Source organism: Microtus pennsylvanicus, chromosome 6, assembly GCF_037038515.1.
Source record: "Microtus pennsylvanicus isolate mMicPen1 chromosome 6, mMicPen1.hap1, whole genome shotgun sequence".
In the NCBI taxonomy this organism is placed as follows: domain Eukaryota; kingdom Metazoa; phylum Chordata; class Mammalia; order Rodentia; family Cricetidae; genus Microtus; species Microtus pennsylvanicus.
The window spans coordinates 122,982,438-122,997,688 of NC_134584.1; the positions used below are offsets into that span (position 1 = coordinate 122,982,438).

Here is a 15,251-nt window from a genome sequence, read left to right on the forward strand (position 1 = left end):
CCACTCCAATAGGGAATTTCCCAGCAGAGATGTTCATTTCTACTTAGCTCTGGACCAAACTGTTACTTCTCTGCTTCTCTCACCTAAGAAATGTTGCTGCATTGGCTGTGCCCCCGTGATGGAGTATCTGAGCAGAGGTATCCCTTGCTTCTCTGCTCTGCTCCACTAGGGAGATTGCATGCAAGGTTTCTGCTCTGCTTGAATGAAGGTTCTCCACCAAAATCTGGCTCAAAGGATTTACTTAGGAGGTATGAATCCAGGAGAGTGGTTGCCTCTAGCACAGCAGAAAATGTCAGCCGCCTTCTGTTAGGCACAGATATTATATGGGGCCCCTTAGAGGCAGAGTTTTCCAGGAAGAGTATATCGAGGGTAAGAATTGGTTGGATTTCAATTCCTGAGCTCAAACAAGCTCAGGATATGGTGAGTTTCATGCTGTGATTGGTTGGTTTTCCTGCACAGGGATTTCAAGCTCAGTAGAAGGTGAGGGGTAGAGTGTGAGTTTTTACTTTGATTTTAGGCCCAATGTGCCTTTCACTGGTTCTGCTGTTAGACCTGTGCTGAGAGACTGAAAAGCATAGCCCCCTTCCATGTGCGGTTCCCGAGATGCAGGAAGCAGTTCCCTCCAGGTAACCTAATGGCAGCTAAATGAGCATGCTCCTTCAGTACCAAGGAGAAAACATGTACGTGCCCCAAGGACCACTATTATGGAATCTGCTTACGCATTCGGCACTGTTACAGATTATTCTGATTATGCAGTTCTGCTAGTGCACTTGTTCTTCATGTTCTTTTTCTCTTTCCTCACTAGTAGCTTCTGAAAATATAGATGTGCTGTACAATATGAGTCTTTCTGATCAGAGAGAGTAGGCAGGCAATAAATCTATGAAGCACGTTATGGGAAAAAACCTGGCTGATGAAAGAATTGCAGAAATTTGGGAAAATGTAGAAATTGTTTTGTTTACCTGATTATAAAACTTGGCAAAAGAATTATACTGAAACAGAAAAGAACTTGGTTATGATCAACAAAGTTCCTGAAGAACCTAGGGCTTTAGGGCTGACTGCCTATGGCCTTATTAATCAAATTGAAGTTATGACAATGGAATAAAACCCACTGAACTATGCTTCTGTAAACTGCATCTGTGGTAAAACCCTCAGAAGTTGTTCTATGATTAACTCAGCTAAGAATTAAGAATATAGTGACTGGCATGGGGTTAGGAACTGGGAAAATGTCATAATGAACGATTGTATTCTGATATCAAACAATCTTTTTTTTTTTTCGTTTTTCGAGACAGGGTTTCTCTGTGGTTTTGGAGCCTGTCCTGGAACTAGCTCTTGTAGACCAGGCTTGATGGAGGAAGGTCATTGGCTAATAAAGGAACTGCCTTGGCCCTTTTTTATTGGTTAGGACATAGGTAGGTGGAGTAAACAGAACAGAATGCCGGGAGGAAGAGGAAGTGAGGTCAGACTCCACAGCTCTCCTCTCGGGAGCAGACGCCTCAGAGAGACGCCATGCTCCCGGCTCCTGGGCAGACACACAATGAAGCTCTGAACTAGAATCTTCCTGGTAAGACCGGTGCTCACAGATTGTTAGAGATGGGTTGATTGGGATATCAGAATTAGCCAGTAAGGGTTAGGGCTAAAGGGCCAAGCGGTGACTGAAAGAATGCAGTGTCCGTGTAATTATTGTGGGGCATAAGCTAGCCGAGAAGGTGGCTGGGGTGTTGGGGACGCAGCCACACCGCCGCTCCTTATTACTACAAATGGCGCCCAACATGGCTGGTATCTCAGCGGCGATAGGCTGGAGGAGTGGGAGGACCTCCCATAACACAGGCTGGTCTCAAACTCACAGAGATCAGCCTGCCTCTGCCTCCCAAGTGCTGGGATTAAAGGCATGTGCCACCACCGCCCGGCCTTCAAAGAATCTTTATACTTCTTGTGAACTGCTTTGTCCATGTAATGATTAACCTGTGGCAAGTAAAAAGAATCATTTTCCTCGTGTAAAATTTACAATAAAAGACTGAGGTTTGAAGCTCTGGGCAAGGAACAGAGGAAGAGGAAGAACTTGGCCTGCAGCTGATGGTCTGTCAGCTTGCATCAGAATCCTGTGTTCCTGGACTCATTTCACCTTCCAGACATCCCAGACTCGAGACCAACTTCTCTGCTGAGGGTGTGTTTTTTGGCTCAACCATTTTCCCTACACATATTGCTTCATAAATTCTTAACTGATTTTTCCCCCATGATTTGCAGAGGCAAACAATATAAAAATGGACATCATAAATTTTTTTTTCTTTTTGTTTTTTGAGACAGGGTTTTTCTGTGGTTTTGGAGCCGGTCCTGGAACTAGCTCTTGTAGACCAGGCTGGTCTCGAACTCACAGAGATCCGCCTGCCTCTGCCTTCCAAGTGCTGGGATTAAAGGCGTGCGCCACCACCGCCCGGCTGGACATCATAAATTTTGAACAGATGGGTGACAGTGTCAAATTTTTCCAGAGTAAATACTCTTTCATGTAAGAATATGTGTTGGATAGAGAGCTTACCAACTACTTTACAGATAATATGCTCTCAGAATATTTTGGAGGCACTAAAAGACTATTGCAATAAAAAAGGCTTTCAAAAAAGGCTTTTAATAAAAGGCCCACAAACAGGTTTGTTCCTGTATAAACTGAAAACTTTGCCACACTGACTATATATTTAGAGTTTATCTGCAGAACATCTTTTTCTGATAAGTTCGATGATTGCTGATCAAAACAACGGCGTTACCACAGTGATTCATAGGGTTTCTCTTCAGTATGTGTTCCCTCATGTAGTTGAAGACCATTATGGTGAGGAAATGCCTTACCACATTGATTACACTCATACGGTTTCTCTCCAGTATGTGTTCTTATATACATTTGAAGATTACTGTGACATTCAAAGGCTTTATGATATTGACTATATTAATAGGGTTGCTCTCCAGTATGTTTTCTTCTGTGTATTTTAAGATTAGCGTGTTGTGTAAAGGCTTTACCACATTGATTACATTCATAGGGTTTCTCTCCAGTATGGCTTCTTTTATGCATTTGGAGAGCATTGTGAGAAGCGAAGGCTTTACCACACTGATTACATTCATAGGGTTTCTCTCCAGTATGTGTTCTTTTATGTGTTTGGAGGTGGCTAATTTGTGCAAAGGTTTTACCACACTGATTGCATTCATAGGGTTTCTCTCCAGTATGTGTTCTTTTATGTATCTGAAGACTACTGTGACATGCAAAAGCTTTACCACACTGACTACATTCATAGGGTTTCTCTCCAGTATGTTTTCTTCTATGTGTTTGAAGATTAGTGTGTTGTGTAAAGGCTTTACCACATTGATCGCATTCATATGGTTTCTCTCCAGTATGGCTTCTTTTATGAATTTGTAAAGATTTGAAATCAGCAAATGCTTTCTCACATTGGTTACATTCATAGGGCTTCTCTCCAGTATGTATTCTTTTATGTCTTTGAAGACTACCGTAACTTGTAAAGGCTTTACCACATAGATTACAGTCATATGGTCTCTCTCCGGTATGTGTTCTTTTATGCATTTGAAAAGTATTGTGATAAGCAAATGATTTACCACATTGATTGCATTCATAAGGTTTCTCTCCGGTATGTGTTCTTTTATGTACTTCAAGATTTCTAGGATGTGCAAAGGCTTTCCCACATTGATCACATCCATAGGGCTTCTCTCCAGTATGTGTTCTTTTATGTACTTGAAGATTACTATGATATGCAAAGGCTTTACCACACTGATCACATCTATAGGGCTTCTCCCCTGTATGTGTTCTTTTATGTATCTGAAGTTTTGTATGATGTGCAAAGGCTTTACCGCACTGATCACATCTATAGGGTTTCTCTCCACTATGTGTTTTTTTATGCATTTGAAGATTCCTAGGATGTGCAAAGGCTTTACCACACTGATCACATGCATATGGTTTCTCCCCAGTATGTGTTCTTTTATGTAACTGAAGATTCCTACGATGTGTAAAGGCTTTACCACACTGATCACATCCATAGGGCTTCTCTTCAGTCTGTGTTCTTTCATGCTTTCGGAGATGACTGTGAGGAGTAAAGGCTCCACCCCATGGATTATATTCATAGGGTTTCTCTTCAGTCTGTGCTCTTTCATTCATTTGAAGATTTCTATCACGTTCACAGGCTCTACCACATAGACTAACTTCATACAGTTTCTCTCCAGTATGTGTGCTTTCATGCCTTTGAAGATGTCTGTCATAAGCAAAGACTTTAACATATTGACTACACACAGAAGGTTTCTCTCCAGTGTGATTTCGTTTAGGCCTGCAAGGATAATTGACACATGTAAAAGATTTATCATGTTCAAACCACAGTTGAATCTTCATATCTATATGAATACATTTTACTATTTAGTTCAACTATGAAGAGGAATAAGATCTCATTTTATTACTGGGTTTACACTTATGTTGTTCGCCTTCATTTCAGGTTGTTTTCACCTTTGAAGATACCTGTGATGCTAAGATACTTTATTAAAGAGTTCACATATACAGAATGTTTCTTGTGTATGAGATTTTTCACGTATTTGCAGAAAAATAGAAAACTTCAGATATAGACATGTGGTATAGAGTAAGGTTTCTCCATAACAACTGCCCCCAGACCCTTGACTCTAGATGCCAATCTCACTAAACTTAGCACAGTCACAGCAAGACAATTAGGAACAGTAGTTTACTATGGACTGCTAGCTTATTAGAAGGTTCTAGAGCTGCACTTATCACCTCTTCAACATGTATACATTTTCTAATATAAGTGATATGAGACTAAGTAAATTGGCAGTTCTGCCGCATAGCTCTCATTTAGCTATGATTCAAATGGTGGTATCGTTAAGGCCTTCTTTCCTTGTTTATTAAAAGAACGGCTTACAGATGTAATTCACCTCCTTGAAATTGAGGTATATGATTTAATGGGAATTTAACAATCATCAATGCTCATGAAGCTGGCTTATTTACACTGTTGCTTTTGCATAAAAATTCCAGGACACATTACAATTTCTCCAGAGGCACATTGTATCAGTTTGCACATGGTAATTACCTTTCTTGTCTTCTAGAATTTTGAAAATGTTCTTCAATATTATGGTCTTCCCAACTGTATCCTACAATATAGTAGAAAATATAACGTTTATTACTGAAAGTGTTCAAAATTTAAATTACTATCTTAAGTACACCTTACAACCATGTCTGATTTATTCACCTCATTTTTCTTTCTCAATCTAACTTCAAAAACCAAGTAACAGGTGTCCCCTTATTTAAAAACATGATGGAAAATTCAGGTTTACCTATGATACTGAGGCTGTGGTAGGTGTCCAGCATCACATCTTTGTAGAGATTCCTCTGGGAAGGATCCAGCAATGTCCACTCTTCCCAAGTGAAGTCAACATGCACATCATCATAGGTCACTGCATTCTGAAATGACCCATACATTTTTACGATCAAAAGCATGATAGTGACAACATTGTAAATGTACACTTCTTTGACAATATGGTCATATAATTCTGGTACTCCCTGCACTTAATCCATTATATAGAAATTACAGTGTAATCACCAAGTCATGCTGGAAGGAAAATGAACAGGAGTTTAACCTCTCTCACTTCTTTTATTTTTTTATTTTTTTTATTTTTTTGGTTTTTCGAGACAGGGTTTCTCTGTGGTTCTGGAGCCTGTCCTGGAACTAGCTCTTGTAGACCAGGCTGGTCTCGAACTCACAGAGATCCACCTGCCTCTGCCTCCCGAGTGCTGGGATTAAAGGCGTGCGCCACCACCGCCAGGCTTAACCTCTCTCACTTCTGTACCCTGTAAATAGGATATCACCTTGCAACAGAAAGGCCTATTAAAAACATAGAGACAAGTAAAAAAGATCAACAGCACAGAGTACACAGGAGAGAAATTGCATGAACAATTATTAACTATAGAAGAAAGAATGGATAGGCTGGGTATATTGACTCACACGTTTAAGCACTGCAATCAAAAATTAGAGGCAGGTTCCTCCTTGGGAAATAATTTTACAAACTTGTATGGGTGCTATGGAAATTAAAGCAGCAGTTCCTCAGAAAATTGGGAATAGATCTACCCCAAGATGCTGCTATAGTACTCTTTGGCATATACCCAAACGATGCTCTAACCTGCCAAAAGGACACCTGTTCAACTATGTTTATAGCAACTTTATTTCTAATAGACAGAAACTGGAAACAACCTAGAAGTCCCTCAATCAAAGGATGGATAAGAAAATATGGTGCATTGATACAATGGAGTATTACTCAGTTATTAAAAGAGCATAATAAAACATGCAGACTAATGTATGGAACTAGAAAAACAATCATCCTGAGTGAAGCAACAGAGACCAAAAAGACAAACAAACATGGTATAAACTCACTTCTAAGTGGATATTAGCTGGAAAGATATTCATGCTACAATCCTCAGACCCAGACAGGGTAATAACAAGTTAGGCTCTAGGAGGGGCACAAGAATCTCCCTGGAAGGAGGAAATCGAATAGATTTGCTGGATACAATGGGGGTGGGATGGACGGGAACAGGAAAGAGCAGGCTGTGTGAAGGAATAGAGAGAGAATATGAGGAGAGACTACTGGAACTGGGGGACATTTACCAGTCGATATGAAAACCTAGTACAGCCTCTGTTGAGTATATCACTTTTCTTCCTAAGTCGGAAAGAAGCAGTAACACTAGCTCTTTACATACATCTTGGATTCGATGAAACTGACTCTTGAGAGGATTCCTAGGAACGGGGGATGAGTAGTCAAACACCTCTGTATAACCAGGCAAAGTTTTCAGTATTGGGACTGGAACACCAACCCAGCCATAAAACCTTTGATCTACAATTAGTCCTAATTGAAAGATACTGGGCCAGCTGGACTGGGACTGATGGAGCATGTGATTAAACTGGACTCTCTGAATGTGGCTGACAATGAGGGCTGACTGAGAAGCCAAGGACAGTGACACTGAGTTTTGATTCTACTGCATGGACTGGCCTTGTGGGAGACTAGTCTGTTTGAATGCTCACCTTCCTAGACCTGGATGGAGGGGGAAGGAGCATGGGCTTCCCACAGGGCAGGAAACCCTGACTGCTCTTAGGACTGGAGAGGAAGGGGGAGAGGGAGCAGGGCAGTGGGAGGGAAATGGGAGGAAGGGAGGAGGTGGAAATTTATAATAAATAAATAAATTTAAAAAAAAGGTACTGGGTTATTGATGGCTTAGAACTTGAGGGAGTGGACAGCCAATGACTGGTCTAACTTTAGGGCCATTCCATGCACGACAGCGCATGCCAAACACAGTTGCTTGGGTGCCCCAAAAACCTGAAGCTCAACAGCCCAGAGATCTAGGATACAATGAATCAAGACTAGAAAAAAAAAAGCAGTGAAATTCTGCTATACTCATAGAATGGTACCTAGCCCATTTTTGTTTAGACAAGCTTAATCCAGAAAATGATGGGAACAGATAGAGAGACCCAGAGCCAAACGTTAAGAGGAGTTCAAGAACCCCTGCAGATAAGGCGAGGAAGAACTACAGCAGCCAGAGGGACCGAGGACACCAGGAGAACACAGCATGGATCCTGTAAGAGTCTGGGCTACTTCCTTTGCATACATGTTATGATTACGTACCTTGCTGGTTTTGTAAGCCTGCTAAAAGTGAGAGTGTGTATAGGGGGAGGCGTCTTTGACTCATTTACTTGCTCTTGGGACCCTTGTCTTTAAACTGGGCTGCCTTATCCAGACTTGATATGATGATTTGAGCAGTCTTATTATACTTTGTTATACCATGTGTATAATCTGGTTTTATGTGTCTACTTGACACCAAGCTAGAGGCATCAGAAAGCAGGGAGCCTCAACTGATGAAATGTGTCCATGAGATCCATCAGTGAGGCATATTATCAATGATTAATCAATGGAGGATGGTCCAACTCATTGGGAGGTGCTATCCCTGTGCTGGTAGGCCTGGGTTCAATACGAAGGGAAGCTGAGCAAGTCTTTGGAGCAAGCCAATAAGCTGCAGTCCCCCATGGCATTCGCATCATCCCCTATCTCCAGGATTCTGCCCTGTTTGAATTTTGTTCTGGCGTCCTTTAATAGTGAACATCAATCTGAAAGTGCAATCTAAAAAACCCTTTCCTCCCCATCTGTTTTTTGGTCATGGTGTCCATGACAACAATAGAATCCCTAACTAAGACACCATATTTAGTGGATATCTATGAAAGACCTCCTCTTTTCTAAACGGAAATGAAAAAAGAGACGTTTTGGGGGAAAAGGCTTGGGGGACTGAGTAGAGTGCAGTTAGTAGACATTGCAGTTGAGATGAGAAAGGAAGAAATAAGACATAAATAAAGGAGAGGGAAATGCACAAGTAAGGAAAGACTGAACCTATACAGGGCGAATGCCAAATGCTATGCCTGTCTCAGACAATACTGCATCATGTTCAAAGGGCATCGATAGATCTATGCCTGCAACTTCTCACAATCTCTGTGCTTTGCGACTTCCAATCCCATACGCAGCTCTCAATGGCATTAGTCTCACAGCTTGGGATCTCCACATCCTGTGATCTCAAATTCACCCGCCTTCATCTTCACCACTGCATATGATGAACTCACACACTCTCCTCACTGAGGGTCCGACTATCAAACACAGATGGGTACAATAACGATAAACTGACCACAGAAAGAGTATTTATGACCTTTAAATTTTGCATCAAGAAATGGACACACAGGACATTTTAGAAGCATCTAAAATGGATTACCCGATTCTACATTGCTAATATCAACTACTGCCAAAGCAGGAAAGCTCTCACCCTCCTTCCTGCCATTCCCTTTCTGTGCTGTGGCTACATCAGATTCAAAGGTGATCAATAAACTCATTTTTTTTAAAGATTTATTTATTTATTATGTATACAGTATTCTCAGGATTCTTTCTGCATGTATGCCTGCAGGCCAGAAGAGGGCACCAGACCTCATTACAGATGGTTGTGAGCCACCATGCGGTTGCTGGGAATTGAACTCAGGACCTTTGGAAGAGCAGCCAGTGCTCTTAACCACTGAGCCATCTCTCCAGCCCAAAAAACTCAATTTTTATACAAGTCCTTATCATTTGTAACTCACCAATAAAAAGTGAGAGAGATCGCAGGACTCTCATACACTGGTCTGTTATCCTTCTCATTGACCAATCAAAGGCCAGCCTGGAATGAGTGGTAGTCTTCTTAGGACTGAGCAGCAGAGGAAGGATTAGGTGTTCCAAGCAATTCTCGACTTCATAGCACCAGGCAAGCCTGGGCAACAGGAGATATTGCTCTAAACAGAAATAAACGAAGCCAGGCAGGCAGTGATGGCAAGCACCTGCAATCCAAGCACTTGAGAGTAGAAGTAGGCAGATCTCTGTGAGTTCAAGGTTGGCCTAGTCTACAAGAGCTAGTTCCAGGAGAGCTAGGACTGTTATACACACCCACACACACACTGTGTCAGAGGAAAAAGAAAAAAAACAGCAATGAACAAATCAATAGCATTTGAGCAAGAGAAATGAAATTATTAAAGATCAAGAAATACTGGAAACAGAAACAGAGATAAGAGCACCAAAGGACATACAGAAAGTGTTAAAAACGACACCAATTTAAGTGACTTTTAAAATAAAAAGTGTATTTTAAAGATTTAAAAAATTAGTTATATTGACTTTGAAAAGGAGTAGGTCCTCCCCTAGTGGAGGAAAGGCCATTAATAAGGAACTGATTGATTTTGACTATATAAACATGTTGGCTGCTGACAACTGTAACCCGACACAGTTACAGCCAATGGCCTGTTCCTCAGTTCTCTGGGCTGACTCACCTGCATGAAGGAAAAAAAGTTCCCCCATGGCAAGTTCAGGATTCTTTGTCTCAAGGTAACCCTGCTGTCTTCCTGCACTCAGGGGGCTCTTCCCGTTCCTCCTGGACACAATGGGACCAGCTTGCACAGCCCTTTTCTCAGTGTTTGAGTGGAGTGATTCCCTGTCCCATGAATGGAAGGGTACCCACAATATTAACAATTTCAAGTAGAGATTTAAGGATACAGAAGATGTTTCTTCTGCAGCTTCACGCTGAGCTCAGGAAAACTGAAGGAACTTTCTACCTGTGAGCCACAGTTTCTTCAGAGGACAGGAGAGAAATGCAGGGGAGAGATAAAAAAACATGATAGATTCCCCTTTGCCAGAAAGCTGGATGATGGCTTCATTGCTTTCGAAGTTCAGGGAGAACTCATGACAAATTAGTAATAATAACAAAAATGATAAAAAAAAAAGCAGTCTTGCAGAAAAATGAAATTAGAGAATCATGGAACTAGGAGGAATGTCTTTATGAGTACATTCAATATTCATTCCCAAGGCAACTTTCTCAAATCTACACCCACCAATCTGAAATGTATTTATTCACGTGACTTGCGTTAACACTTACTGGGAAATTACAAATTAACTCCTCCTAAATGTTCAAGGCCTTTTTCATACTGGACCCCAGCAGCTGACCGCCTGCCCTGTTCCCCCTGCAGTGTTCACAAACGATTCCTCCTATTCTGGTCCGAAGGCTCCATGTGGAAATCCTTCTCCTGTTACTGCAATGGACAGTCGACCCCGACTCCATGACTCAAATGGATAATTTTAAAATTCTGAGGTGGTGCAATCATTTAGTTTAAGAATTTTGGAGATGTAATATGGAGGACAACAAAGTCATCGCCCTGGAGTGCAACAGTCTGAAATCAGGGCCACCTGGGTCACCAGCACAGAGCAGTCTCAGAAACAGTTTCTAAAAGGCTGCAAATGCAGCTGCTCTAGAAATCCTGTGTCCTCCCAGGGAGAAATCACTCCTCACAACACAACAGTGTTTTACTGGTCAAATTGTCGCCTGGGGTCATACTGCCCCTCTCTCAGAGCTATGCCTTTCTCAACTAGAAAACTGCAACTTTAAGGCACGGGAGGCCATAAGGTAGGTGTTGACCCTGCAGTGCCTCCTTGAGCAGCTTGTTAGAAGGCTGTTCTCTCATATGGGACTGGGCCAAGAGGCTGATCGACAGCCAGGGGTGTCTCCTTTGTAAAGGTTTGGAGCCAAATGTCTGGACAATCCTGTTAAAACAACTGTGTACCCTAGAATGCTCATCTCTAGCAGGCCTGGTTAGCATAAACTTATCTTTGGGGTGTTTTAGATGCAGCCTTTCTCAGTTATTTCCTGCTTTATGAAGCTTACTAGCTCTAATCATGGGTAAATTCTTTATGTCATGAATCTACTCTTCACCACAGCTAACTGTGCAGCGCTATCCAACACAGGAGATGCCTTTTAGAACCTCCACAAAATTAACTGTAAATGAACCTTACATGTACAGGTCAGATGCAAAGTACTGAATATCTAAAAGATACTGGGGAAACCAGGCCTCTCCAAGTTATTCAACCCGCCTTCCCTGGCTGCACCAAAAGCGCCTTGTTGTTGACTCCAAACACGGTTCCACACACAGCTCCCTGCGCCCATCGCTCTGCACGGCTGCAGCCCACAGAGCAAAGTTATACACAGGACTGTGCCTGGGTCCAGGGAGCAGCAGGGACCGCATGGGAGCTCACAGGACACGGAATATGACTGCAGATTCCCACCCGGCCCTCAGGACCAGCCACGCAGGATCCTGGATCTCCGCATCTGATCTTCCCGATCTGGGAAAGCAGCCCCTCGCTCACCATGTCCTCCTGGCTTCCCGGCTCGCCCGCGGTCCTCTCACAGCTCCCTGCAGCGGCACTAGCAGCACAAAAGGAGAAAGAAAACACTGGCCCCAGCTTCTCTGCAGCCCAAAAGGAGCAGTGGAGGCCTGGGAAAAGCCCTGCAAGACTTCTGACTGGCAGTTCGGCCTAGAGGCACTGATTGGTTGGTGATGCCTGAGTGACAAGAGTCCCGCCCTTAGGGTTACCCTGCGCTTAAAGACACAGCGCGAGTCGATTCCTCGGCCAACCCTCCACCCTGACCCAGACTTTTCCAGACAGGCAGAGATTTGCATTTCAGTAACTGTTGCCCTGGGCTCCAATAGCTAATCCAGCCACCTCCTGGCACTCCACAGGCCCCTCCTCTTCTTCCTCCTGCACGCGGTGTGAACAGCTTTCACAACCACAGGTGGAAGGGTGCGCAGAATATTAGCAATTTTAAAGAGATGTAAGAACACAAAAGGAGGTGTTTGTTCTGTGGCTTCACTATGAGGTCAGGTGAACTGAAGATTCTTTTTACCTGACACAGGGGCACTTCAGGGATCAAGGAGAGACACACAAGAATCAGATAAGAAAACAAAATGACTGACTGCCAGACTGACTGTCTCAGGCATAAAGACTGTACTGCACTCCTGTCTCCACCTCCCTCGTTCTGGGATTAAAGTCATGTGATCAAAGTGCTGGGATCAGAGGTGTGAGCTCTGTTTCCCTTTCAGACTGGATCAACCTCATGTACCCCAGGGTAGGCTTGAACTCATAGAGATCTGACTCTGCCTGCCAAGGGCTGGGATTAGAGTCAGGCGCCATCACCACCCGGCCTCTATGTGGCTGGTAAGATCAAAGATGTGTGCCACCACTGCCATGCAGCTCATCAATTTCTTAAGGCTTCTATAATCCAACATGGCTTCCAATGGTGTAGCAAAACTATTTGTAGACTCCTTCATCTTTAGTTTGTTTGGGCTTCTGTGGCTCAGCATGACTGCTTTTATTCAGATGCTGTGGCAAATACCATGAACAAAAGAAAATTTAGGGGAAGAAATTATGTATTTCACCTTATACTTCCAGGCTACACTCCCTGTGCTGATAGAAGTCAGGGCCAAGGACGTACAGGAACCATGGAAGAACGGTGATTGCATGCCGGGCTCTTCTTCAGCTAGTATCCTCCTGCAGCCCTCATCACCAGCAAGAAGGGATATCCATAGTTAATAAACAAATTCTATTTTATTGTGCTGATGTTCATTGCACAAAGCTCACACTCTGCATTCCTAACTACGATCCTGGCGCTGTCTCCCCAAGGTAACATATTTTAGCAGAATGTTACGTCCAGTCCCTATCAGAAGAATCTGACTTGAGGGTTAGCATCCTAGGAGAGCTGCCCTAAATGCAGGACAGATCAAGATGCTATCTCTTCTGGTGTGTATAGCACAGCATATTAGTCTTTGCTTATAGACCGTCCAGTGGGTGGGATGCTTGTCTTGATTTAGTGATGTCACTAGGTTCATGTTATCAGGTGCAGCCTTGGGTGTAGTGGGTTCCAGACTAATCTATTTTTACATGTCTAAACGTCATTACAGTAAAGGTTCTGATTCAGTGGCTTCTCTGCAACTGGAGCAGAAGGAGCTACTTTGCCATTACTGCCACTTTGGGTAAAATGAAAGCTAATACCACACATTATCTACCATGGAGCTTCAATCAGCCCCACCAAAACTTTCATGACCTAATAAATTATGGCGTGAAAACAAACTTATAGTATAAATTCACTTTCCTCATCTAGTTTTCAATACAGAAGAAGATATCTTACTTCCTTGTGAATAGTGATACTTAATACCTTTCAGAGAGGAAATATTATGAGAAACACTTCTAATTTTACTTTGGACACAATAAATCCTACAGTGCAGAGGCTTATATAGTTGGTACTCACGTGTGCTTAACAGTAAGCCTAAGAATCCAGTATATTCATTCTGTGTATGATGTAACATATAATTACTATTATTGCACTAAAATTGCTGTTAGTACAAGAAATAATACAATAGTTGTGTTTCAATGACTTCCTTTTTTGGTTTAGATCCTAGTAATATAAGAAAAAGTGAGGTCTTCCAAAAACTTAAATGCAATGCCTGGAAAATATCTAACAATTTTAGAAAAATATTCTTTTGGTTTTCTTTTATTATGTAAATTTTCATTAGTTGCTTAATTTTTTCCATTATTTTACATCCTGACTGCTGTTTCCCCCCACACTCCTCTTTCCTTTCTGCCCAGTTGAGAACATTCTTTTCTATTAAGATTTGGGCTGGTAGATGACAGTTAGAGGCCCTCCTCATTAGAGATTAGAATCTACTCAGCTGAATAAGATAATGCACCTGCTTGAACTTCCTCCCAGGGACAGTGCAGGGAGGTGGTCAGCTGGCTGTGCTGCTCTGTGTTCTCCCTTTTGACTGTGGTATCTGTGCTGCCTGAGAAATAAACTCAGGGCTGTTTGGTATTATTCTTCAGTCCTCCTGGTCTATCCTATGTTTCTGTCTTCATTTCTCTTCATCTAACATTTTCTCAGCCTCAGCAAACTCTCCAAGGGAACGCCCAGCTGATTTCGGCCAGAGTGGGCTCTGATGGAGTGTCACCAAGCATGGAGCTGGGTGCAGGGGAAGAATGCAAGGACACCACAGGGAAAAATAGTGCACTTAGTAAATGGGAGATCTGCAGTGAGCTTTACCAGGAGCCCTGTGATTTAAATATGAGCGTAAGCAAATGTACGGGTGTACAGACAAGAATAGAGAGGCTGGCTGCACAGCATGAAAAATTAAGTATAAGAAATAACTAGAGTAATAGTGTAAATAAGAAGTAACTTGAGTACAAGTATAAAAAGTAGCTATCGACCAAGGAACTGGTAAACAGTTCTTTGTACTACATTTACTTAGCAATACTTTAAAAGCCAGAGATGCTAAGGTAAAACATCAACAACTGTCTCAATTTCTAGAGTTTGAACATTCCTTATAGAGATTTCAAAGGTTAGGAGCACTGCAGAAGAACAACAGCAATTGCTTCAGTTTTTGAAATGTGTAAAGGATGTGTGCCCCAGGCTCCTGTGGAAGGGAGTGTGAGTCTAGGGATTTAAAAAGGCGTGTGAATGAATGAGCGCTCTTTGTCTTGGTCTGAGTTTAGACTTACTACGTTGCTCTCCTGTTTTATGTGTCCTTGAAGAGTTTATGCAGTACCAGTACCCATTTGTCTGTCTTTACTGTCCATTTTTGTCTACTGACCTTCTTTGTAGTCCTGGAGATAAGCCCAGTAGCCTCTGCCTCTAGCCCCCTGTGCATTTTTATTGGATCAATCCCAGGTTGTTAGGTCCTGAGAGAAAAACTTCTCAAAGGAGAGGCATAGCAAAGGCCACCTCCCTCTCTTGTTCTCTGGCCCACAGCCAGCCAGCAGCTCCAGCAGAAGGCAGGCTGTGCGCATGCTCAGGTGGGCAGAGAGGCTACTGTAGGGAGACATGCTCATGGGAACGGGGC

General features: G+C 42.6%; 1 protein-coding gene across 3 annotated transcripts; it reads right to left on the reverse strand.

Moving 5' to 3' along the window:
• Window positions 1-1,830: 1,830 nt before the first annotated feature.
• LOC142852607 (uncharacterized) lies at window positions 1,831-11,881 on the reverse strand. 3 transcript variants are annotated; one of them, XM_075977613.1, is made up of 5 exons: window positions 11,728-11,881; window positions 9,147-9,335; window positions 5,323-5,449; window positions 5,079-5,139; window positions 1,831-4,313 (listed from the first exon to the last, which is right to left on the reverse strand). In XM_075977613.1, the coding sequence occupies exons 3-5, from the start codon at window positions 5,354-5,356 to the stop codon at window positions 2,933-2,935; spliced, it is 1,476 nt and encodes a 491-aa protein (XP_075833728.1). In that variant the 5' UTR covers window positions 5,357-5,449; window positions 9,147-9,335; window positions 11,728-11,881; the 3' UTR covers window positions 1,831-2,932. The 3 variants fall into 3 exon arrangements, with proteins under 3 accessions (XP_075833728.1, XP_075833729.1, XP_075833727.1); XM_075977614.1 differs by having other exon boundaries at window positions 9,147-9,497; XM_075977612.1 differs by lacking the exon at window positions 9,147-9,335.
• Between the last annotated feature and the right edge of the window lie 3,370 nt (window positions 11,882-15,251).